General features: G+C 51.4%; 1 protein-coding gene across 12 annotated transcripts in view; it reads right to left on the reverse strand.

Moving 5' to 3' along the window:
• Iqsec1 (IQ motif and Sec7 domain ArfGEF 1) overlaps window positions 1-24,461 on the reverse strand; it is a 342,158-nt gene that overhangs the window by 50,680 nt on the left and 267,017 nt on the right. The window contains exon 1 of one of the 12 annotated variants that reach the window (XM_052721478.1): window positions 6,500-6,659. The exons of 10 other annotated variants lie outside the window; for them this stretch is intronic. In XM_052721478.1, coding sequence (XP_052577438.1) covers window positions 6,500-6,564 — 65 coding nt within the window. In that variant the 5' untranslated portion in view covers window positions 6,565-6,659. Of the gene's footprint in view, window positions 1-6,499; window positions 6,660-24,461 lie in introns of those variants that run through there. One more of the 12 variants, XM_052721483.1, reaches the window with a different exon arrangement.

Consider the following 24,461-nt stretch of genomic DNA (forward strand, 5'->3'; position numbering starts at 1 on the left):
CACTACTTCCACCCATCCTCAGTTTCCTTGCCTGTAAAATGGAATGATGGCAGCAGTTCCACAGTGTTCATGGGCAGTTCCAATGAGTGTGTGAAACTCAAGGGCCCTGGAGTGCCGCTTGTGTTGTTCTTATTCTGTTGCCTGGCCACACCCCAGTCTCAAGCCTGAGCTAACATCGGACCCATTAGAAGTAGTTGGGGCTTTGCCTAAACCCAGCACCCTCCTCCTTTCCTGCTGTCACGGACTGGGCACCTGTTGTGTGTGATACCCGTGTTGCGTCTCTCTGCACAGCCCCCGCTGACAGATAAGGCAGCAGGAGCTCAGCGCCGTGACCACTTGCCTCGGTAACACATCTAGAAAGGGGCAGATCTGGGACTCTGGCAGGTTCCTACAACTCTCATTGCCATCCTCAGCCACTGACATTGCTTCCAACCTGGGGTGGTGGTGGTGGTGGTGTGGCTAAGGAGCCCCCGCCCCCTGCCAGGACTGAAGCCAAGCCCCGACCGAGCCTTGGGCCTCAGGTGCCAGAAGCAGCACAGACAGGACCAGAACCACCAGAGTGGACCAAAGTTCCACCCAACATAGGGCACTCACTGGGCCCAAGGCACCACAGCCCTACTCCATCTGCCTCTGGGCTGGGTACTCTCCTCAAGGTCTGCAATGCCCAGTATCCCTGGCTTTAGGATTCTGCCCCATAGAGCGTGCAGGCCAAGCCTCCCTCTTCACCCTAGCTGAATGGCAAGCCACCTCTTTCCAATCTGTGGGCAAAGCAATTCCCTTCATCTCAGTGTGCGTCTTAGCAGAAGTTCCAACAGTACTACAGGCACATGAGTCTGTGGACCTTCAGCACTTCCTACTGCTCTGCCCTAATCCCACTCTGCCGTGTCAAAGCATGGCAGTTCTTGGCCTCTAACTGTTATGTCTGCCTCTCCCCCGCCCCCCCCCTTTTTTTTTAGAAACAGGGTTTCTCTATATAGCTTTGGAGCCTGTCCTGTAACTTGATCTGTAGACCAGGCTGGACTTGGACTCACAGAGATTCGCCTGCCTCTGCCTCTGCCTCCGCTAGGCTCCTTCTTTTAAACCTAGTTTTCTCTGTAGCCAGAAAGTAAAATTAACTGCTCCTGCCACGAAGACATTTCCTCTGAAACATGGTCCTATCCTAGTCTAGTGTTGGGGAGTCACACCAGCCTGACTCTTCAGTTCAGTGCCCCCATCTATCACTACTGGTTTCTGTCACTTCTACAGAGTGCTATGTGAATCAGTGCCTCCTGTCCTCACAGCTACTCCACAGTCACACGTCATCATCCACACTTTATACATGGGAAAACTGAGGTACAGAAAGACTATGGGATGTAATTAGATCACAGAGACAGTGGGGAGCAGAGCTGAGGCTGCGAGTTGGGGCACAGGTGGTCCAGGAACAACTCTGCTCCCAACAAATGGGAAGAGGAGCATACTCATCTACAGGTGACTGCAAGGGTCTTCACAGAGGTGGAAACAGAAAGCCAGAAAAGGGGGGGGGGGGATCAACAGCCAGTGAGGGCTAAGCCTGTCTAGGCGGTCTCCTCTTGAGAGAAGGGTGACCCTTCAAAGTTTATTAATGAACACCCACACAAACAATAAAACCCACCAGAGTAATGACAACTACAGCCACTGTCTAGCAAGCGCTTAGTAGGACTACAAGCTCTGGTCCAAAGGCTCTCCCTGCATCTGAGTGTCCAAACCACCCAGCCTGCAGTCAAATGAGAAAGAAAGTACCGGACACTTGTAACTTTTAAAGCAGGTCTCTTGGAGAATGTATTCAGGCTGCTGACAGACTCTAACACAGAGTGGGCAGCAGGCAATTTGGGGGAACCCTTTCTGTTTGTGTGCATGAGAGGCTGCTTCCAGCTGGGGCCTCTTCCCAATCTTCCAGTTTATTAACCATCCTCCTCCCCTCCAGGGGATTAAGTTCACCGCCCACAGCCATCTGTCCTTTCATGTCAGAAGCCATGGGTTTCTTCACCATGTGGAAGCCTGCCGTATTTGGATTGGTCCCTCAGTGAATCAGGGGACAGTCAGTTTTTGTCCCCGAGCCCCCAGACCATGCATAGCTGGAGCTGGGCTGCACACAGGATGAAAGTATAAAAAAAAAATTAAAAAATAAAAAATAGCCCCTGTAGGGTCCATTCCTGTGGTCGGTGGGGAAAGAGACAAGACGTCAGGAAAGCCTGGCAAATTGTCACAGACCAGGGTACAGGCTGGGGCACTTGGGAAAATTTGGGGAATCCAGACACCAGGGGATACCAGATCTATTTACACTAGTGACATTTTGCCAGACATGAATTAATCCCAGAGGAAACAGATCCTGGCTGTGGTACACACAGGCCCCGAAGCCAGGCAGACAGGGTGCAAATCCCAGCTCAGTCTTCCCTGGCTGGAGACACTGCACCTCTTCCCTACATCTGAAATGAAGCACAGAAGCCTGTATTCCTAAATGAAGAAACACACACATACACACCACTGCTATGCACAGCCGGGTGGCTATTACTGAGCTGACCTTTGAACAAAAAGGGAAAGCAAATGCAGTGGGTCTCGCAGCTTTGCAAGCATGGAGGAAGTCTCATGAAAGCTCCAGAGTGCCTTCAGTTCAAACTCAACTGTCACTGTGGCAAAAGACCTTGCACCAAGGGAATGAAATGTGAAGGATGCCACTTCCATGTTAAGCAGAGACGCTGTGGCCATGTACAAATGACACAGACAACAAACTGTAAGCAAGTGGCCTCAGAGAGTGTTGCCATGTAGGGTCCCCAAACCAGTCTTCAGCATAGAACAAGAGAAGATGGGGGGACCATTTTAATCCAACAGTCCTGTCCCAGAAGGGAAAAAACCGGACAGTGACAGTAGCAACCACTCACGGGCTCTGGGCTGAGCTGCTCATCTCACCCCCACACCCACTCACACTCACAGTCTCAGTCTCATTTCCTGGGTGAGACAATCAAGGCTCAGAGAGGAGAGGCAACATACCCAGTACTGCTCAGCTGGAAGGGCCAAAGTCAAGACTGTCACATACAGAGCAACCTTGGTTCCTCTATCAGTTCAAGGCCTGGCCAAGGAGGTGATCACTAGGTGTCAGGGGAATGAAAGAACACAGGCAACTCCTGGCTGAGTACCCCTTGGGTCAACCTCCTCCAGGTCAGGAGAGCATGCCGTAACTGTTCACCCTTGCATTCCTGGATGCAGTGGTCAATCTAATCACGGGCCAGGTGCTGTGCTAGGTATGGGCACATGCCATGGGTCATCATTCAGTAAGGGTACCGCTACAGAAGCCAGAGTTGGGACAAGCCCAGCTGGCACTGTGCCATATTTTCCCCATAATTGCCATCAATTTTCTCTCTGCAGCAGCTCCCGCAGTGAATCAGTCAGATCCTCTAAGGCCACAGCAATTAATTCTTCAAGAGCCTTAATGGCCTTTAAAGTCATTAGAATCTGCTTTTCAGGACTCAGGGTAAATCACGCTCAACAGCCTTGAGCCTCCACTCCTCAGACAAACACACCTCCACAGGGAACCTCTCCCAGGCCTCCAGCCATGGCCCAGTCCCAGCCCACTAGAGCTTGGTAGTCGCCTTGCCTCTGTGCTTACTGGGCGGATATTTCACACGTCATCATCACTCAAAGGAAATTTACAAAAGAGGAAGGAAGAAAACACAGCGGGTCACTGGCAGCTGGGAAGTGTACAGTGCTGCCTTGGACAAACTGGACAGCAGGCTGGAGGCTCCAGGGCTGGCCAGTCATGGAAGGCCACCCACACCTGCAAAGTTCCTGCCAGGTACTACTTTCATACCCTATCATTAAAGGGGAAACTGAGGCCCAGAGGGCTATGGTAACTTGCATAAACTCACAAAGTAAGCTGTGATTTGAAAGAACTGTCTACCTATGCCATCTTCCTGCCGCCCTGAGCTGCTCTGGACTCCTGATACTCCAGCAAGCCAGGATTCCATGTCTGCAGAACGTAGCCAGAGAAATGTGCCTGCACACACGTGTATGCACGACACACACAGACACACACACACACACACACACACACACACACACACACACACACGCACACTGAGCGCTTGTCCAATCCCTTCCACAAACACCCATCTGCCCAGTCATCAGGCTATTCATCCGTGCAGCTGTCAGTCTTGTCCATGTTTTAAGCCAAAACTGTGTAAATATTAGCACAACTAGTTCATAGTCCGACTTCCTTGAACGAAAGCCTCAAGTCCTGGCAGGGGCCTCCAGAGGCCTACTCCCTGTCATAACATCTGGGCCTGAGCCCCTTGAGCTGCTGTGGTCCAGGTATGGCCACTGGGCTCTCTGCCTTTGCTTGTGCTCTTTTAGAAAACCAAGGTAAACAATCCTGCGTTGCTGTGATGTGGAAAAATGGTGAAGCATCAGGTGGCCCATGTTATTCAAAAAGACTGGGCATGCAGGATAGTGAGCCAGCCTGAGAGTGACCGGAGGCACAGAGACTGGAGTTTTTTAAGTCTCTGGAACATGCTGGCTCCTATCTGAGTTTAGGAAGCAGGGGATGGCCAGGTGAAAGGACTATAGAGGCTACAGAGGAAGGCTCTGTAGCCAAAGGAGCACCTAGCTCAGCCTCCGCAACACCCATGAGTCTCTCCAGCCCTTCCAGGTTTCCTTAGAAACCAATGGGGTAGGGGTGGGGGGTTGTCCATCTGCTCTGTGGCTAATGGGCTACACCTGAGCAGGGCTCCTTGCTCTCCAGGACACCTGGCCCCACTGTGGCTTCAGAGCAGCTGTCAACCAGCAATCCAGATCCAGGATCTAGGCAGGAACCCCTGCTGCTGAAAGACTTCCATCAGAGACACAGAGCAACTTCTGCTAATGGATGTGGGACAGAAATACAATGGAGGCAGCCATGGACATACCAGATAAAGTGGTGACACTGGGGAGATTCTAATGAAGGAGAGGGAAAAACCCCTCATCCCCTTCAGGTCTAGGGGAAAAGAAGTATGGCCAGAAACTGCTGACCCATTTCCCGTGGTCACATTGTGAACATGGTCACCTCTAAACTGCTGGCTGCATGAGGACTAAAAACACAACTCTGAACTATGTTCACTCTTGTGCCCCTAGTTCCCAGGGTAGAGGCTGGTATACATACACTAGGCACTTAATAAACAAGAATCTTAGTACTGATGAGACCGAAGGCCCAGGCTCTTGGCTCTCTAGCAATATGAAGGTGCTGGTTCAACAGGACAGGAAATCAAACACTGGATGGGACAGCTGAGGAAGTGTGCAGGGTGCTGACCACCTGTGGGATCTGATTGTGACCTCCGATCCCAAATGAAGCCCACAATTCTAGGCAGATGGCTGTGCAGCTGCAGCTTGCCTGGCCTCTGCCTCGGATACTGGAAGTACTGGGTCTTAGGAGATGGCCCCCCTTCCCACAGCCCCACATGAAGCTTCGGGCCAGAACCCCATGCTTGGGGTGGGGACAGGGTACTGCAAAATACGCTCATGTTTTCATTGCAACTGCCAGGCAGGCTTCGGGAAATTTCGAAATGAAAGATTAAAGGACTCCAGGTGGGTTTCCCCCAGGGAGGCCCAGTCCATTTGTCAACAAATCCCCTCAGCCCCACACCCCTGCTCATGGAGGGGCCTGCAAACAGCTTAGGGGCAGCTGTGCTGCCAAGCAAGAGGAAATCAATATTCCTAGCACATACACACACAGTCTCTCTCTCTCTTTTCATAAACACAGGCCTAGGGTACTCAGACAGCCTCCCACAGACCCCTAAAACCAGGAGTGGCCAGCTTCTCTGAACCATCAGACTCCTTCCTGGACCAGGCACAAGCTTCACTCCAGCAGGTAAACAACACCCACAGTCCCAGCTAGCAGCCCCACTCACATCTGTACTTGGTCAAAAACAGCAGCCACACAAACTCCAGGCACCCCAGCACCCACTCAGGTGGCCTGCCAGGTGTGCAGTATCTACACACACACACACACACACACACACACACACACACACACACACACACACACACACCCCACATCCTTGCTGGAATCTCCCTGACAGAGTGGATACATAAAGCAGATAGACCCAGGGTCTCCGACAATTAGACTTGTAGGGAGAGACCCCTGGCACCCTGTGCACTGAAATCAGAAACAAGACACAGGCAGAAGTGGGTACCCTTCCTGACACAGACTACAGGCCATTTGTTGTCTTGCCCTTCACACACACACACACACACACACACACACACACACACACACACACACACACGGAATCTAGTTTCCCACTCATCCCCACAGAACTCCTGTGCCCACAACCCACTTCTCTCCTTACACACCCTCACTAACACAGACCCACTTCTGGCAGGCAGGCCGGGCGCTCTGCCCTGACAGTCACACCCATCCCCGCAGCCCCCCTCTGGCACACAGGATCCCCACCACTGGCGACCCGCCCCGGCCGGGGCCCACCTCCCTCGGCTCTTGCTTGGTCTGCCTTACCCGCTGTCAAGCTCCAGCTCCAGCAGGGATTGGGTCCTCTCTGAGTTGCAGTGCAGGCACCACATGACGGTCGCCGCGGGAGCGGCCCGGGGACCCAGGCCGAGCCGCGCGCCCGCGACTGCCCCCGCGGCCGCCGGACCCCGGGGCTGATCCCCCACAACCCGTCCGCTAGCCACGCGCCCTCGCCAGTCCCTCCGGCTTGCGCCTTTGGGTTCGCGCAGCCCTACGTCCCAGAGTCCAAACGCCGGCCCACTGCGACCCTCCCGCCGCCGCCTGCCTGGCGTAGCGCAAGTCCGGCCGGAGGAATGTGGTCGGGAGGGGCGGGGCCACAGGGCGGGGGTGGGGCTCGCATGGGGGCGTGGCCAGAGCCGTGAGTTCCGGGAGGAGCGTAGATTCTGCTCTTGCCAGCGCAGCAGCAGAGTCACAGGCTTGCAGCACCGGGTGCGGGACTACCAAGCCCTTGTGTTCCCCACGTGTAAGCGCAACAGGTAGAACGCGCCGAAAACCTAAATCTGCGCCAATCCTAACTGGCTTCAGCGTACAAAACTTTGCACTCCCAAACAGAGGAGCAACAAGTGGTTCTGGGGCTTTGACGCGCCTGTACCAGATCTGGTGGAAAGAGATTTGTTTCTCTCCAAACATACCCACATACCCTTTGCGGCTAGTGACACGCTAGAAGCAATAACGATCAGCACCGTAGAGGGCTTTACTGGTACCCGGGCCAGTGGGCAACACTGTGAAGTGGGTGGGGTTACTTCGGGCCCCATTCACTATTGAGGAGACTTGGAGCTGAGGGCCATTCCTCGGCTCGGCTCTCCTACCCCATCTACAAGCTCTCACAGCTTGCTGATTCCCTAGTGTATGTTTGTCTATTACACATAAGGCAGGCAAGGTGCAGTACCAACACTGGTAGAATGCCCACATATACAGGGAGAAAGCAGGAAGATATACACAAATCAAACACCCACCCTGAACACCCAAGACCATTTCAGCAAGACCATTTCCTGAGGGGAGTGGAGAGGCTGCAGGAGCCACTAATGTGGAGGCATCTCGTACACATCCATTGGCAATGTTAAAAATACATAGGCTGTATGTGGTGACACAAGTCTGTGTAATCCTAGAACCTAGGAGTCTGAGTCAGGAGGATCCTGAGTTCAAAACCAGCCTGGGCCCTATGCCATGAGCCCTAGATCAAAATAAATAGAGATCTTAGAGAGGGAAGAAATACTTGCATATCAGATCTGATAATGCTCAAGTGTCTGTCTCCCATAAAGAATTCTTGCTCATCAGTAAGAAGGCTGATTTTCAGCAAAAGGCAAAGGATGAGAACGAACATTGCTGCCAAGCATATATAACCAATGACCTGTGAAAACACTGAAAGACGCCTGCCACTAGGGAGGTATGGATAAAAATGTGAAGTAGTACCACTCCTCATTCACTTCAGAAGGCTACAAAAGTTCCCATGCACAGACACAGTGGCCACATCTGGCATCTGCTTGGCTAGGGTGAGGTAGGGAGGTGGCAGGAGACAGGACTACAGTAGCTACTTGTGGGGAGACCAGAAGAAAACTCCCAACTCTGCGCCAACTGCCCTCTAAAAATAGGTGACACTAAACAGAATCAAGAGGATCCCCCAGGCCCTGCTTCAAGCGCTTGGGGGAAGCAGGCTCCAGCTTCACCATCCAGATCCACCAGGAATTCCAGGCACGCCTCCCGGATCCAGGGCACACAGCCGGCCAGGCTGGTCCTGGCAACAAAGTTCAGTCTGGGATTTAGATGAGGTGAGCTTTCCCCATGAGCAAGTGGCATGGTGGTGGGGTGAGTCCCCGCAAACCAAATGCCTCTGTCTCCTGAATTCATCTTCCTGAACATGGTTCAATCGTGTTCCAGCGCCTGGCAGATTCATAACAAATGACGGTGAATAGGAACAAGGAAAGCCCTGGCTGGCAGACATGGGGAACACTGATTTTTTTTCTGCAGAAATGACTAGCCCAGACAGAATTAGTTGTTACTCCTGCCATTTCGGCAAATTTCGTAGCCCCCAGAGTCTCAATTTCTTCGAAGTGTTAGCTCATCAGACATCTCTACCCTAGTTGATTCAATATGCTGTCTAAATTTACCCAGCATTAAGAAGCATGTACTCTGTCCCCATCTTCCCAGGCCTCAATGAGAAGACACTGTGGTAACAAGTATATCCTAATATGGTGTTACTGCTCCTGGAAAGGTCACAATAATGGGGACATCTTGGACTAGGCCTTGAGGGATAAGTAGGAGCTTCTCTAAGGGATGCAGGAAGCAACAAAGTCATGGGAATGTTTAGTTCCGCAGTTTGGGCCTGGGTTTTAGTCCTGAGCTGATTGCTGTGGCCTGTTTTAGACACCATAATCCCGACATATTACCATCCTCTTGGCTTCTGACAGTCTCCCTGCTCTCCATGGCCAGACATGTGACATCCCAAGCTGTCAGGGTGAAGCTCAGCTCCTCCCTACAGCTGGCTGAGGCTCATGTGGCCTGGCCATAGGCCATCTCTCCAGCACTGCCCCCACTCCCTCCCTCCTGTCTGCCCTGACAACAGAAAGCAATGGTAAGCTTCTTACTGCTAAGCTTTCCTCAGTCCTCCTAACCCCCTATTCTGCTTGGTCCATGACTGAGACTTTGGGACTCAAATTCCATGTCTCTTCTTCCAGAGAGCCATCAGACTAGCCCCTCATCCAAGGCAGAATCTTCCCCTTTTACTCCAGTTTCTCTACCGCACCCTCCCTCCGTATGTGAGTAAGCGATGTCATAGATGTGAGGATGGGCTGGCCCTATTCTTCCTGCAGCCAGCCACCCTACATATATCAGGCTGAGACCTAGATCTAGCCTGCTGTCTGTCTTTGATTTAATAAAGTTTTATTAGAAGGGAGCCACACTCATGCATTGCATTAACTACCTAAATAGTTACAAGGGAGACATGTGGCCTGCAAAGCCATCCAGCCCTTCCCAAAAGGATCACAAATCCCAACCAGGAGAGACTCACACTCGCCCCAGCCACTCAGTGAAATCTGTTCATCCAACCAGCACTTGTGCCTAGACAGGAACTGCCAAAGTAGAATGCAAACCCTGTTGGGGAAGACAGCAATGAAATCAACAGACTAGGTCAGGTAGTCTGTGCACATACAAGCCTAATCCTAATTCTCAGAAATGAATTCTGCCATACTGCCTGACCCCTCAATGGAAGCTTACACTAAACAGACAGTGGCTATGGCACTGCAAATGCTCGGGCTGCGGTGGCACTGCCAGGGATTGAGGGGGGTGGGCATTGGAAGATATATGTAGCATTATAGGATGAAGGTCTAAAACATGTTGTGGTTCATCAGATAGGAACATGAACATGCTTCCACAGGACTGCAGTCACACGACACTGAGATTGTGCTTGCTTTCTGTTATGCTGGGGATAAATCCAGGGCTTGGGACATGCTAGGCAAGCACTCCACCACTGAGCCACACCACAGCCCTCTTGTCATTATTTACAAGAGACACAAGGAAGAGGTACTAATGGCTGCCATGAGAAGGGGACCTGGGGATCCCAGAGTGTCCTTGGCCCCTGCACCTGAAGCCTGGCTGGGACAGTGGTGGGAAAGAGGAAGAGTCTTACACTGTCTGACGTCTGATAGTTTTCAAAACATTAATTTTTTTTTTAGGTAGGTAGGTATGTGTGTGTGTGTATATGTGTGTAGATACGTACATATGAATGCAGGATTCCCTGGAGTTAGAATTACATGTAAGCTGTGAACCACCTGACGTGGGTGCTGGGAATGGAGCTCCAGTCCTCTGCAAGAACAGTATAGGCTCTTTTTTTTTTTTTTTGGAAATGAAAATTTTATATGGATAAAACACTATGCATGATTCCAAGGCTAGTGCCAAAAATATAATCATTAAAGATCTTGACAAAGAGACAATAAGATGAGTGGAATAAATTAATAATCACCATAATTCTTCTGGAATTGAATCTATCAAATAATTTATGTTTCTGATTATCAATTAGAATTATGGCATTTCTTAAGATCTAAAAGTTAAACCAGTATAGGCTCTTAATGCTAAACCATCTCTTCAGGCCAATTTAAAATTTTTGAAAATTTAAATCATGCTTATTACTTTGTAAAAACCTTAGCACCGTGAAGAAGTCAATAAAAGACATTGTACTGCAAAGGACTGGAGCAATGCTAGTTGATTTAGCAACCTCAAGCAAGGTCTTCAAGCCCACGAGAGCTGGTCCACAGAGACCCCAATTCTAGCTGGCACTTGAGCAATCTCTAGAGCTGCAGTGAAGCTCTGACCTGGCTGTATCTTGCAGTTGACCAGGAAGATCACCTGGAGCTTCTTTATAGAATCAAACTGCTGCCCCACTGCCTGTTAATCATTAACATGTGACTAACCACTCTGCTGGAAACTTCTATCACAGCCAGGCTCTATGCTGAGGGGGAAGCTCAGCAGCCATTCATTCCCTGAACCCCAAACCCTCATCTAGGAACAGGGAATCTTAGGACTGTGTAGGTATGTACTAGACACACTGTCATTGACTCAGGCTTTTGGCTACACTGTCTACCAGTATCACATTGCCTTGGTAGCACAGTCAGGAACCTGGACAGTAGGGCAGATGACCCAGAGTGGATGGTTTTTAAACCCTCCATTCTAACTCAGGCATGGAGTGCAACTTAGTCACGTGATGTGGCTGCAGTGAAAAAGGCACACAGAGCTAGCTTGAGTGGCTACAGCTATGGTCCCAGCTCCTCAGGAGTTGAAGCGGGAAGATCTCTTGCACCTTTGAATCTGAGACCAGCCTGAGCCATGACATGAGACCTTGTTTCAAAACCAAACAAATACAAACCACCCAAACTAGAGAGAAACAGAACAGAGACAGATCCAGAGGTCTGGAGTGTGACCTCTCGGGGAGCCAGGCAATATGTCCCTTGGGACAGAAACACTCCCCTCAGGTAAACAAAGGTCTTTATAATAGGGACCAACTTCCCATTTCAAAACTTGGATCAGTTTTGACAGAAGAAGCCTACACACAGGGGCTTCCCCTTTCTCCCTAAGAAAGGTAAGCAGGATAAACTTAGGAATAAGGGGAACCTCAGGGGTTCTTGCTCCGCAGCCTTTAAAGTTTAAGTAAACATGAAGGATGGCCCTGCACTAGGAGCAATGGAAAATAATCCAGGCACCAGAAGGGCTTTCCTGCATGAACAAAGAGGCCAAGATGGTCCTTCTTCCAGGATATCCTTAGATGCCTGTGCATTTCCAGGTCCCCAGTGCTCACTGCTACCCTGACACACATCGGTGTAAGAGGTGATGGTAGAGACCCTGTGTGCCCTATATCCCTCATGTAACTATTAGCATACCCCACTTTCCTGGTCCCCTGATGTCCTGGCCAGATGAACGGGCTTGGTGTCCTGGAACCCAGGGGATGGGCTTGTGACTTCAGAAGTACAGCCATAGGAACTATAGTCTTTGTCCAAGGACAAAGGAAATGGCTCAAGGCCAGTCTTCCCGCTAATCAGGGGCCCAACATCCGCTCCCTCTGTCAGCCACCAGCTGTCCTTTACACACACACACACACACACACACACACACACACACACACACACACGCCACATTGCCTGGCACACCTCAATTCTAGTGCCCACAACCTCAGCAAACAAGCAAAAGTACTCACTTCAGCTCCTTGTCCCTCCTGGGTGAGTGGTAGACGGGAGCTACCACAGGTATTCAGGGAAAGTATAGGATGACCACAACCACCCCAGCCTCACCACGTTCCTCAGGCCCATAGCATCTTCAGTCCAAAAGTACCTGTGAGGTGTAGTGATGACCCTACTGCACACAGCCAGGGCCAGTACAAGGTTGCACCTGGGAGCCTGAAAGCTCCGCCCCTCCTCCACCCTTACCTCCCAGAGGGCAAGAACTCAAAAGCAGCCAGCATGCAAAGTGAATATGCATCCCTTCTATCCTGGCTGCTTCCCACAGTGGTGATGCTCATAGCTTGGGGGCCCAACAGCTTTGGCATGGTCCAAAGCACCATGGTCAAGTGTGTGATCTTGGGTCTTGGACAGGTTCTCTGGTCTCCTTCCTCTCCCCACCCCTCTTCTTCTTCAAGAGCTGCTACAACTCTCAAGTCACACTTTACAAAAGCCATCAGACTGAATCCTCAGCAAGCCTTCACTTCACAGATAAACTGAGACACAAGAGCTTAAGAAAGTTACCTAAGGACACACAGCTAGTGCCTGGCTGATAAGCTAGGGACATCTGGCTCCCAATCATGAACTTAACCATGAAGCTAGTCCCCGGATACTAACTGGATGAAGGCCCTGGACTAAGTGTACCATGACCCAGAGGAAAGAGATCTGGGCTTGGCAGAGTTAAGAGCAAAAGTGAGTAAAGATTTTGAACCCAGGGCTGGTGTTCCAAGTCTATGCTTGCTAAATGTTCCATTGCGCCTTCATAGCTGGGCTCTGGAATGAATAAATTAGTTCACCCTGGTCCATAATCACCTTGCTTAGCACTTGCCTACTGGTGGTCACCTCCACCAGAGTGAGGCTCTGAAACTGTTGGCTCACCTCTGTTCCTGGTCTATAGTAGGTGGTCAATAAATATTGTTGAGCAATTCTTTCACCCCTCTGGAGTCCCCAGATTCTAGAAAAGGCAGGAGAAACCAAAAATGCTGGTCCCATGTGCAGTGTGCTAGGAGGGCCCAACATGAAAGTAAGCACTCAGGCTGAAGTTTATAAACAAGATAAAGTCAACTGACACCATGGCCACCGTTGGCATGGATTTCTTTCCTTCCAGTTTTACCTAAACAAGGGCTCACCTGCCTATTAAAGCAGGCAGAGAAATCGAATGAATCTAGGAAAAAACCTATCTGAAAGCTGCAAAGGCTTGCCCTCCTGCAGACCATCTCACTTGATTTTCCCACTTCAGGAGCCATGGCAGAGCAGGCCCGTTTGTTCCTAAGCACTGAATTCACGGCCAAGAGCAGCTGGCTGGGTGGTGCCAGGCCTGAGCCTGGCGGCCTCAGCTTAATGAATAGATGTGTTCCTTTATAACAAGGGCTGGGGCGCCTGCCTGGCAAATGGATGCCATTAAGGGCTCCTGAGACACCAGCCACTCTTAAGTGGGTTAACATTCCCCCTGCAATCTTCTCTATGTAATTGATTTAAACAACACCTTCTTTTGTCCCCGGGGGAGGAAGACTTTGACCAGTGTGACCCTAGCACACAGGCTGGGAATGACTGAAGTGGGATCCTGGGAGGGCGGCGGCACATTTGGCATGAACCTCTGAAATGGATCATGCTCACTGACTGCCCCAGCATTATCTGCTCCTGCTGCTCCAAGGCATGCATGCTCTGCCTAGGCTCCTTGGGATGCAGACACAGGCCTGCCCTCAGGAGGCTTAGGTTTGCCTGGGTGAGTGGGGTGGAGACAATGCCGAGTTTTTGGTGTCATCCAGTTCTTTGAGTTCACATCAGCCTGACAGCAATTCTACAACATGGGGCCTGTTTTCCAATTTGATCAACAGAGGCCTTGGCACCCAGAAGGTGAGTTTTCCTGAAGAAACACACTTTTAAGTGATGGAGCCACCTCCAGCCAGGAAGCTGAGTCACACGTGCATGCGGAGTGGCAGCCAGCTGCAGGGTGCACCTCATCCCCAGGGGAATGCTCCTCACAGTAACAGTGCAGCTGCCCAGCTGCCATCAGCATCATTTCTGTCGAAAGTCAGTTTAACAGCTCTCCTCAAGCAATACACGGCATGAAGTGCCTGCTCACATGTTAAGAAATCAACAAAACCAGACGTTGCTGCAGAAGGCTGCTCCATCTTGTATAGCCTGGAGACAGGCAAGTGGGGGAGAATCCAGCCGACAGGAGGCTGCTCCACCAATCCAACAGAAGGATGCTTTTCACACCTGTTAGGGACTGACCTTCACGAAATCTTGCTAAATGAAAAGGAAGCTAAAGAGCATTATGTTGAGATAGAAAAAACGGGAGGGGGGTGTGCGGCTCAGAGGTGGAGCATTTGCTTAGCACACGCAGGGCTGGAGGCTCCATATGCAGCACAGCAGAAAGAGAAAGAGGTGTGTGCACATGCTTGGGTGTGCACACCAGACAGTGGTCACCCCTGTTTAGGAGAATGTGACACAGGTGGGGAGATTATAAACACGTACATGCTTTGATAGCTTAGCTACAGAACATATAATAATGCTACTATGCATGTAATCAAGAAAGGTAACTAAGTTGTTTGGGTGACAGGCACCTGAAGACATGTCCTCTCCGATGGACACCTTGGTCTCAAAGCAAACAGAAGGTTGAGAGGGCAGTGGAAGGACAATGACTCCTCCGGGGTGTCCCCTGGTATGGAGTCTGTAGCCCACCAGGAAGCTCACTTGTAGCCTGAATCTCACACTGTCAGCACTCTGCTCTGTAAGCAGTGAAAGTCTGAGCACATACCATGCACTATAAGAAATGGCACAGTCAGGTCTGCCCAAAGCCACCTCCCATACCCACTCACTGCAGGGAAGAACTGGGCTCTGCCCCAGCCCCCTGCTGCCCCCTGCAGGTCAAATGGAGGAGCAGCACTCAGGGCCCCAGAAGCGCTACTGCCCCAGGCAGCTAGCTGTCTGTACTGGTTTGGCCTGTGCCGTCCCTGAAACACGCCCAGCACCCACTCTTCAGTTTATGGAGGAACGGAGATCCTAGGAAGCCAAATTAATTGCCTTAAGGCTGTTCAGCCAGTGTGGCAGAGCTAGAATTTAACCACAGGCCTGCTGCAGGCTGGGGAGAAATCTCAAGAGCCCGCAAGCCTATCTGCCTTGGGCTAGTGAGAGATCTACCCCCACCCAATACACTAAGGAGCCCCTCAACTCCTGCAGCCAGCATCTTCCAAGTGACACAAATCACAGCCCCTTCTGGTCTCTAGCAATTTTCATAATCAACTGTAATTTATGTTCAATGACAAAGATATCCAGGGCTGGACCCCCTGGAGTGCTGGGAAGGCAATTTATGCTTTCTAGCACAGTGTTTGTTCAGCGTGCCAGCCACCAGCTGCATCAGCTCAGAGACTATTACCCTGGTTACTGGTAATTCACACTGAGTACACCATACAGTCAGGAGAGAGGCTGGGCTGGCTGCGCTGCCTTCCTGGATCCCATACCATTCCATTCTGTGAGGACACTGAGAGGAGCCGGACAACAGCGCCATCCTGGGTAACTGGCCTGCCACCCACTGTCCCACAGACCCACAGGTCTGGGACAATGGCTACTTCTCAGTGCATTTTCTCTTTAGTGTCTCCCAGGGTGCCCTGGTGTGTGGCTGGGCTTGCACGGGTGACCACTTGCCTTCCACACACAGGATGAAAACTGAACCAGCAGAGCCAGCACGGCCATTAGAAAAACATGGCATGTTTTCTAAGGTGCGTGCTCCCTCAGAAGACTCAGGGTAACTATGACTCTCCTAATACTGGACGAATGGAGACTCAGACAAGCCAGAACACCTGCAGAAGACCCCAGGTCACACAGTAGTACCCAGCCACCTAAGAGCTACAAGTACCTCATGGCAGGGATGGGGTTGCCTGTGTCTTCTGGCCACAGGCTCACCTCTTAATGTGGGAACAAGCAAGAGTGGCCCCAGAGGAGGCATGAGGAATGGGATAGGCTTGATGGCAGGGGCAACAGCCTGGGGCCCCTCCAGAGGAGCTGCTTTCTTCCTGCAGGGCATATGGTACCTTCTGAACCATGGGCCAAGGATATCTCTGCAGCATCTCAAATCATGACTACAGGAATAATAAACAAAAGAAAAAAGCCAAAAGAAAACCAAGGCTGTGGCTCCAGGACAAAACTTACCATGGGTGGGCAGGTGGATGGGATGGGGGTGTTCTGCAAAAACAACAGCAAACAAAACAACGAAACCAAAGCTAAGGTATCTAAATGCTTATGACATGTGACCTCAGCTAATCTTGACCATATCCCCATTCAACCTGGCAATGGGGGTGGAGAGGTTAAGTCCCTTGCCCAGGGTTGTACAGCTGGTCCAGGCAAAGCTGGACAGGGTACCCAGGCTCTAGAGGAGCAAGCAAGGCATCTGCGCCTGGGAAGCCGGGGCCAAGGCTCTGCTGCCTGACAAAACTCCTTTGGAAAATGATGGGAAGACAGGAGATGAAGAGAGAGAAAACGAGCAATGTCCCTCACCACCACCCCCTGCACCTGCCTTTTACGTGTGGTGGGACTCAGACCCACCCCCCCCCCTTTTGTGCCCCAACAGATCTATTTCAGGTAAGTTTGAACCACAGAGAAGCAGAGTAGGAGTCATCGTAGTGGGGAAGTAAACGAGACCACACAGTCACTCCAAGGGCTGCTCTGGAATGAGGCTGTGTGGGATACAACCAGCAAGAGGGGCACCTGGCATCTGCCAGCCCTGCTTTTGATTCCTGGCTCCGCTGTCTTCTAGCTGTACAACTTGGGCAAATTAAGGACCTCTCTGAACTCCAAACCCTTTCCACATAAAACATGATAATGCCTACATCCTAGGGCTGAGCGAGAACAGCGGACTGCACAAGGTGTCAGACGGTGTCTGTTTTCATTGCCAGTCTATGTTGAAAAAATGGGGGTGGGGTGGGGCTGAGGGACTGGGCTGCGGCTCAGCAACAGAGTACTTGCTTAGCATGGGTGAGGCAGGAGCCCAGCTCCAGCAAGGCAAAAGAAAGAGGAGGGGAACAATGCTTATATACGCTAGCTTATATAAACATGGAAGTTGACTAAGACATGAGAAGCTGAGCCATGACAGGCGAAGTCTAGAGGAGAGAGCCGGCCACTGGAAATTACAAGCTTTGCTGCGGTCCCCATCGTGGAGGAGGGGACATCCCCCAGTGTCCTCTGGTATATTTTGAATACTTAACCATGTAAGTAAACATTATATAAGTGAGAGACACAAGGCTTGAATAAAAGGTTCTCATACGGGGCTGTTCTTTATATTTGTGGGGAACTTCTGAGGTGCTGTCTGGAATCCTCCAAGTCCTCTTCTTGCACATGCTTGGAAGCCAGGCACAGAAGAACCAGGAACCAGCTCTGGGCAGTAACCTCCAATCACTGACCACCAGGTGGCAGCCTCATCAGCACCTGGAGTTCATCCCAGGGTAGGCCTGGGAGGTCACACTTCAGACCTGCTCTCACCCTTCCCACGGGGACATCCAGGTCTCTGACTTCTAATATTGCTCGCAGGGTCTCCTACATAGAAGGAGATCCTGAGACTCCAGGCCAGCAGCTGGCACTGGCTCAGCTGAGCTGGACTGAGGGCTTCATCACAGAGTCTGGACTACCCTGGGTGCCTAGCCACCGGCCTAGTCACTGGAACCTGGTACCTGGAACCTGGTATCAAGGCTGGGACCTACCTGTGAGTGGCTGAGCACTGTAATTCCCACCATTCCTGTTTGTCCCACGTTGAAATAACTATCATCTATCATTTTTCCTATCAAGTATTCACAAATTTTTATTTTTTCCAATATAGGCAAGTATTGTTCAAACTTTTCAGTCTTAAGCTCCTCTTTTTTTTTTTTTAACATTGATTTTGCCCAGGCTACCCTTGAACACACAGTAATCCTACTGCCTCAGTCTCCTAGGTGTTGAGGTTATAGGTTTGTACCTCTATGACTATCTTTCTTTTCACTCTTTATCGAGGATCTGCAAATTGTTCACGAGAGCTATAGCTATCAATATTTAACCACATCAAAAACTAAGAGCCATCCTTTTTATCACACAAAGATAACAGTGGCATTCCATTAGCCAACATGGCATTTAGCCTCCAGAAAATTCCACTGAGAGAAATGAGGTGAAACAGACAGACAGACAGACAGCAGCTATTTCAAAAATGATTTGAACTCGTAACTTTTGGGATCACACTTGAGAAACATGGTTGGCAAAGAATCTTCTTACCTTTAACCAAGCCCATGTGGCCTCACTTATGCCTGGCCCCCACTGACACTTAGGTCTGACCCTGTCTAGAAAGGGATGAGGCAGAATCAGTGGAGCATCCCCCACTCATCTCATCCACTCCAACCACACACAACCTGAGCCTCTGGCATGCACCTGCCAGGTGCCTTAGGAACCTAAGATTCAATCCAAATGTGCTCAGCTTGCAAGAGGCAACTCTGGGGTGCTGGACCAAGTACCCTAATGCTGCAACTGAGGGAGACCCTGACCATGGTCACCAAGTTCCAGCAGGGGTGGCCACCTGTCCTTTCTGTGCATAGATATAATGACATGGCTACATTTAGCACTCCCTGGCTGACACCTGCTTACTCTCTGGGGCCCCCATGCTTTCTCTTGTAACCAGCATTCATCTCGAAGTCTGCAAAGCTGGGATCTGAACCAAGCAAGGCACTCTGACTCTAGCTCCTGACCTCTACTGCCTGCAAAAGAGGGAATCTACCAGCTGTCTCCAGGTCAGGTCTAGAAGCAAATTTATATTGGCTTAAGAAGATAGCCAGGGCACAGCTGGTGGAACAATCCCCAAAGAGGATGAAAGATGGGGTGCTGCTAACTGCATTTGGGGCTCAGGGATGGTATGTGGGTGAGGGGCAGAGAAGCCTAGCCAGTCAGGAGAGAGCAGTCTCCAACCCCATCTGTCCTACGCCTGATAGGCCAGACTACTCACCACCATTGGAGGCTGGTGCCACCTGCTGCCCTGCTGGAGAACTGCAGCCTGGCTGGCCCAACCTGGGGACTGTGATTGAGCCCAGAGATGCATGCAGCCTTAGGGCCCAAAGAATCAATCCCAAACCCATTTTCATGCTTCAGCTCCTTTGGGGAAATATGGGTTACTCATTTCCTCATGGGTCCCTTGTCGTTCACCTCAGCTCCTGAGTGACCTTTGGGAGGACCATGGCCCTTTCTTTGAATAAGGGTAGGCTGTCTGTGTACTCATCCCTAGGCTCAGCACAGGTTTAGTGCTATTGGCTGTTAACAAGTTTTTGTGTCCCTGTCCACATCGTCACACCTTCATAAATACAGAAGTCCCACCCTTGGGACAAGCGCAGAAGTGAGAGACCACACGGCCAACTGCCCTTGTGTGGGTGCACAAACCCAGCCTCTGAACAGTGGAAGAGTTTGAGGTTCTGGCCCACTGAACGGCTGTGGATTCTGGTCCCTTCCCCCTCCCCAGGCCAACAATGGCTATTGCTTTTCTTGGAGGAAGCAGGGAGTCCAGGTGAGGACTAACAAATACACATGACCTGTGGCCCTGTGCAGCCACCTGCTGCCTTCCCTTCTTAGACTTGAGGTGAGATAAAGCCCTGCCTCAGCCCTCTGGGCGATGTGGAAATGGACAGAGATAGGAAGCTTACAGGCCTAGATGTTGCTAAGGCCAGGCTTAGCTTTGCCTTCAGTCTCCTCTTGGTGTGCCACAAAAACCTATAAGGTATTCGTAAGCGATTAACCGTGGAAGGCAAATGACTCCTCCACCCACGTCACAGATCTCAGTTCTGGTGGCTCAGGTGACATGCGGCTTGCTTGGTTCCTCAAGAGGACACAGCCACCACTGATTCCCGCAGCTGCCACACAGCCTGGGCTCCTTACTGAGTCAGGAGCCTGGAGGACAGTTGCCGGAGCTGGCTCAAGGTCACACAGTGGCCAGCTGGCGGCCAGGCTGGGCCTGAGCCAGGTCCCTGGGCCTCACCCCCCACCCCCACTCTAAACCCAGAATCAGCTGGTGGTGGGGTAGGGGGCTAGTCTCTGCCCGGGGCCTTACTGGGCACAGAGGAACCGTTCTTCCTGCTCACAATTCCTGCTGTTTGCCCCGTGCCAGGCTGCAGCCTCCCTCCAGCCCTGCTGACGAGGACAATCTGGTGCCAGAGTTGACAATCTGTGTGCCTTCTGGAGGGAGGTGGCCGCCAGGGGCCCAGTTCAGAGAGGGCGGACATGGAGTCACAACAAGCTGACAGAGGTCCTTTTAAAAAATAGAGTCATGGTGATGGATCAATATGTACCTGACAGGCACCCCAAAATGCTTTTCATACTTGCTCTGAGGAGGGGCACACACACTCTCCTCTGTATACTGTTCTAAGGTGGAGTTCTTGACTATGATTTGTACTTCCTAGCAAGCATTGGGTCACTAGACATACACACAACACAGAAACCTCCAGAAGGAAAGGAGCAGGCACTAAGAACCCCAGAAGACTAAGGGACCTCAGAGCCTAGACTGACTGATCATTTCAGAGTCCCTGAGTATCAAACACTAAGGTAGGTGCCACTGTGACCCATACAGTACAATGCCAAGTCAATCCCAGCTGCTGTAGCTAACTGCACATTGTGGGGAGGGCTGTGCATATGACTGAATGCGATCCAAAGTGCTGGCTTTTCTCTGACTTTCTTCCCAAAACCTTGGGTTCTCTGCACTAGAGAAACTGCCTCCCCCCCTTGTCGCACAACCCAGGAAATCCACTGAGGACCAGTAGTAGCGCCTATAACATACAGGGCCCCGTGGGCGGGGCACTTAAGTGCTGGGAGGGGCTGGGTGCAGAGGAATATCTTGGAGACTCAGTTTCCATATCTGTGAAATAGGTGGGTCTTCCTCACTTTGTAAGGTAAGAGAAGAGGTGGTAGTGATATGCCTGGTCCTCAGCCCTTCCTCCCCTCTTGTGGAGGTGAAATGAAGGCTGTTCTCCCCCCCCCTCCCCCAGTGGGCTATGTCCTATCAGGTCAGGAACTGACCACCGACCCAGGAGGAACTTCAGGGCCAGACTCTCCCACTGAAGAGGACACATTTGGAAAGATGGGTTGATAGGTAGAAATCCTGTGCCATGTGTAAGCTCTGGCAGGCATTAAGACCAAGCAAGTAAGTGCTGAAGGCCGGAGTCTCTGAGTCACCTCCCAGCTCCCCAAACACTTAAATAAAAAGAGCCTGGGATGAGATATTTCAGTTTCTAGATAGCACCCAGAGCTGGGTGGGGCATCAGTTTTCCTTACCTGGGTCCAGTGCTGGGTAGGGCCTCTTGCTGAAAGGTGGCCACAGTAGCCTCTGAGGAGCTCTGTGCCCCCGCAGCTGAGCTTTCCCAGCCCTCTGTCCAGTCAGAGGCCAGCATGGGTCAAACCCTGAGCCCCTTGCTTAATCCACCAGTGCCAGAGTCAGCGCTGGCTGGACACGTGACCCGAGGCCCCAGGACCTGTTTGGCAGGAGCAGCAGCTGGTGGGGTGGGGCGGGGAGGGGCAGTGTCTGCTCTCTGGTTGCTTCTGGCCATTTTCCCCAGCAGGGACCTGTGACCTAGAGCCTGCAGCTGGTTCTGGGACCCCACGGAGGGCAGGGACACAGTCTAGGGACTGAGTACAGCCGGAGAACGCCTCACCCAGAGATGCTGAGCTGCCTGGGAGGTATCTGCCAGGGGACCTTACTGCACACAGATCTGTTCCAGGTGTGGAGGATGGATTGTGGGTAGGACTGAATTCTTCAGATGTGTGAGAGGTCATCAAGAAAGCTGAAGGTGGGAATGGCGAGTGAAAGGAGGAACTGAAACCATAAAATCCCTCCTAAGGCCCCATCAGAGGGACAAAGAGGGAACAAAGGGGGTGGAAGAGGGACAGACAGACCGAGGGGTACAATTGAGGAAGGAATAGAACCAGAATTACTCATTCATATCCGACAAATCAAGGAGGAAATGAAAACACTGAGATGGGGCTGACTTCAAAAGATTCTTCACCAATGAGAAGTGGTCAACGAGTAAGAGAGAAAACGTACCCAACGGGGCCAAACCCTCGGCCCTTTTACTTCTTATTTTTCCGTGTGTGTGTGTGTGTGTGTGTGTGTGTGTGTGTGTGTGTGTGTGTGTGTGCGCGCGCGTATCGTTTCTGTCTGACAGGAATGAGAACAGGCACGGCCCCAAGCTGAGACTCAGGGGCCACCAGGCCACGGTGGAGCTCATCCTGCTTCCTCCTTGCAGACTCCTAGTTTGTTCCTGTGGTGACCTCAGCCCCGACAACAAAATCTACCACATCTATCACTCCGTGAATGTGGACTTGACACTGCTATGTGGACTGAGGCTCTAGGTGGTTTCTGTCATCTCCCCCGAAGGAAGAAATAAACAGTTCCGATCCGGTGTGCTTGCAGAATTACCCTCCTCTGTGCCTTAGCTGGTGGTCAGTGTTGTTTCCACCCCAATGAGAAAGAAAGCCAGGCACGGTGATGCAGCCTGCCATTCCAACACTCAGAAGGCTGAAGTCAAGAGGCCAGCCTGGGAGGGATGGACGGACAGACGGACGGGCGGACAGACAGACAGACAGATAGATAGATAGATAGATAGATAGAGTTCTGGGCAGCTTGAGCCACATAGCAAGACCCTGTCTCAGACAGACAGACATACAGACAGATAGATAGATAGATAGAATTCTGGGCAGCTTGAGCCACATAGCAAGACCCTGTCTCAAAAAGCCAAAAACTGAAACAAAAGTAACTAAATAGGAGGAAACTGAGACTCAGAGAGGTCTAGTGACCTGTTCAAAGCCAGGAAGCAGAGTTGGATCTAAACTCCCACTGGATGGAGGACATAGAAGGCTATCTCCATGTCCTGTCTCTGAAGCCTCTGGGGTATGCATCCGAGTTCATCACCTTTCAGTCCCTCTTGCTGCCACTCATCCCCATCTCTTGCAGCTTCCAAACTGTGCTGGCTAGTTTTACGTTAACTTGACACAAGCTAGGATCATCAGAAAGGAGGGAGGCTCAATTGAGAAAATGCCTCTGATCAGGCTGTAGGCAAGTCCATAGGGTATTTTCTTAATTAGTGATTGACGTGGGGTGGACCCGCCCATTGTGGGTGGGGCCATCCCTGGGCTGGTGGTCCTGGGTTCTATAAGAAAGCAGGCTGAGCAAGCCAGTCAGCATTACTCCTCCATGGCCTCTGCATCAGCTCCTGCCTCCAGGTTCCTGCCCTCACTGCTTTTGATGATGAACAGTGATGTGGAACTGAGCGAAACAAACTCTTTCCTCACCAAGTTGCTTTTGGTCATGGTGTTTCATCACAGCAATAGGAACCCTGAGCAGTACCCAGACCATTCTTTCTCTTCTGGCCCCTGCCTACTGTGGAGAAGCCTGGGTGATGACAGCAGGGTAAAATGAGGGGCCCTTCAGAGTGGCTCAGTAAAGGGACGTGTGCACAGGAGCAAGAAGGGCAGCTCCACAGAGAAATCTTGTCTCGAAAAACCAAAATGGGGTGGGGGGTGCAGCTCTAGGACTGCCAGGCTCCCTGAGTTCACTGGTAACATCAGTCCCGGCCCCTAGATGTGTACTTGTTTTTCTTCCGGGTTTATTTCAGACCAAATGCCCAGGCTGAGCCCAAAGCTCTGCCCCAGATCGGCACCTGACTGAGCTGCAGGGGGAACGACCTGCCCCGTGCCTGGCTACGCTGAAACACCCTCAGGATTCTTGTCATCCCCTCAGTGTTCCACAAAGTTCTTGGGGGAATTAAATACAAGGTACAAAACGCAACATTGGTCCTGGAGACTTGGAGCTAAATACCGCCCCCCCCTCCCACCCCAGCATCAAAGCTCACCCCACCCTGTATACTACTGGTGAAAAGGAACTCACTACTTTCGAAGGCAGGGTGTTTTTGTTTTTGTTTTTTCTGGGTGCAGTTCGTGAAAAAAATCATACTAGCCCCAAGCATTAGGAACAGGCAGGGTCTCCTTCCCTCCCTACACCATCACTGTGCCCTGTGGAGGAAGGACACATGCAGATGGGCTCCCTTCTACAGAGGGAGCAGGAGCTCACCAGCCTCCACAGTCTCCACTGTCACATACAGCATGTAGAGACCCATGTGGGTCAGCACGGATGCTGAGCCTCGTATGTACAACCATCCTGCCCCAAGGACACCCTCCCTGAGGGAGTCTGGGCCCAAAGATGGCAGACCACTGGTGCTCCAGGGTAACCAACTCCCTTGGAGAAAACTGTTGGGTTG

Source organism: Peromyscus californicus, unplaced genomic scaffold (genome assembly GCF_007827085.1).
Source record: "Peromyscus californicus insignis strain IS unplaced genomic scaffold, ASM782708v3 Scaffold_6__1_contigs__length_162567912, whole genome shotgun sequence".
NCBI classification, from domain to species: Eukaryota; Metazoa; Chordata; class Mammalia; order Rodentia; family Cricetidae; genus Peromyscus; species Peromyscus californicus.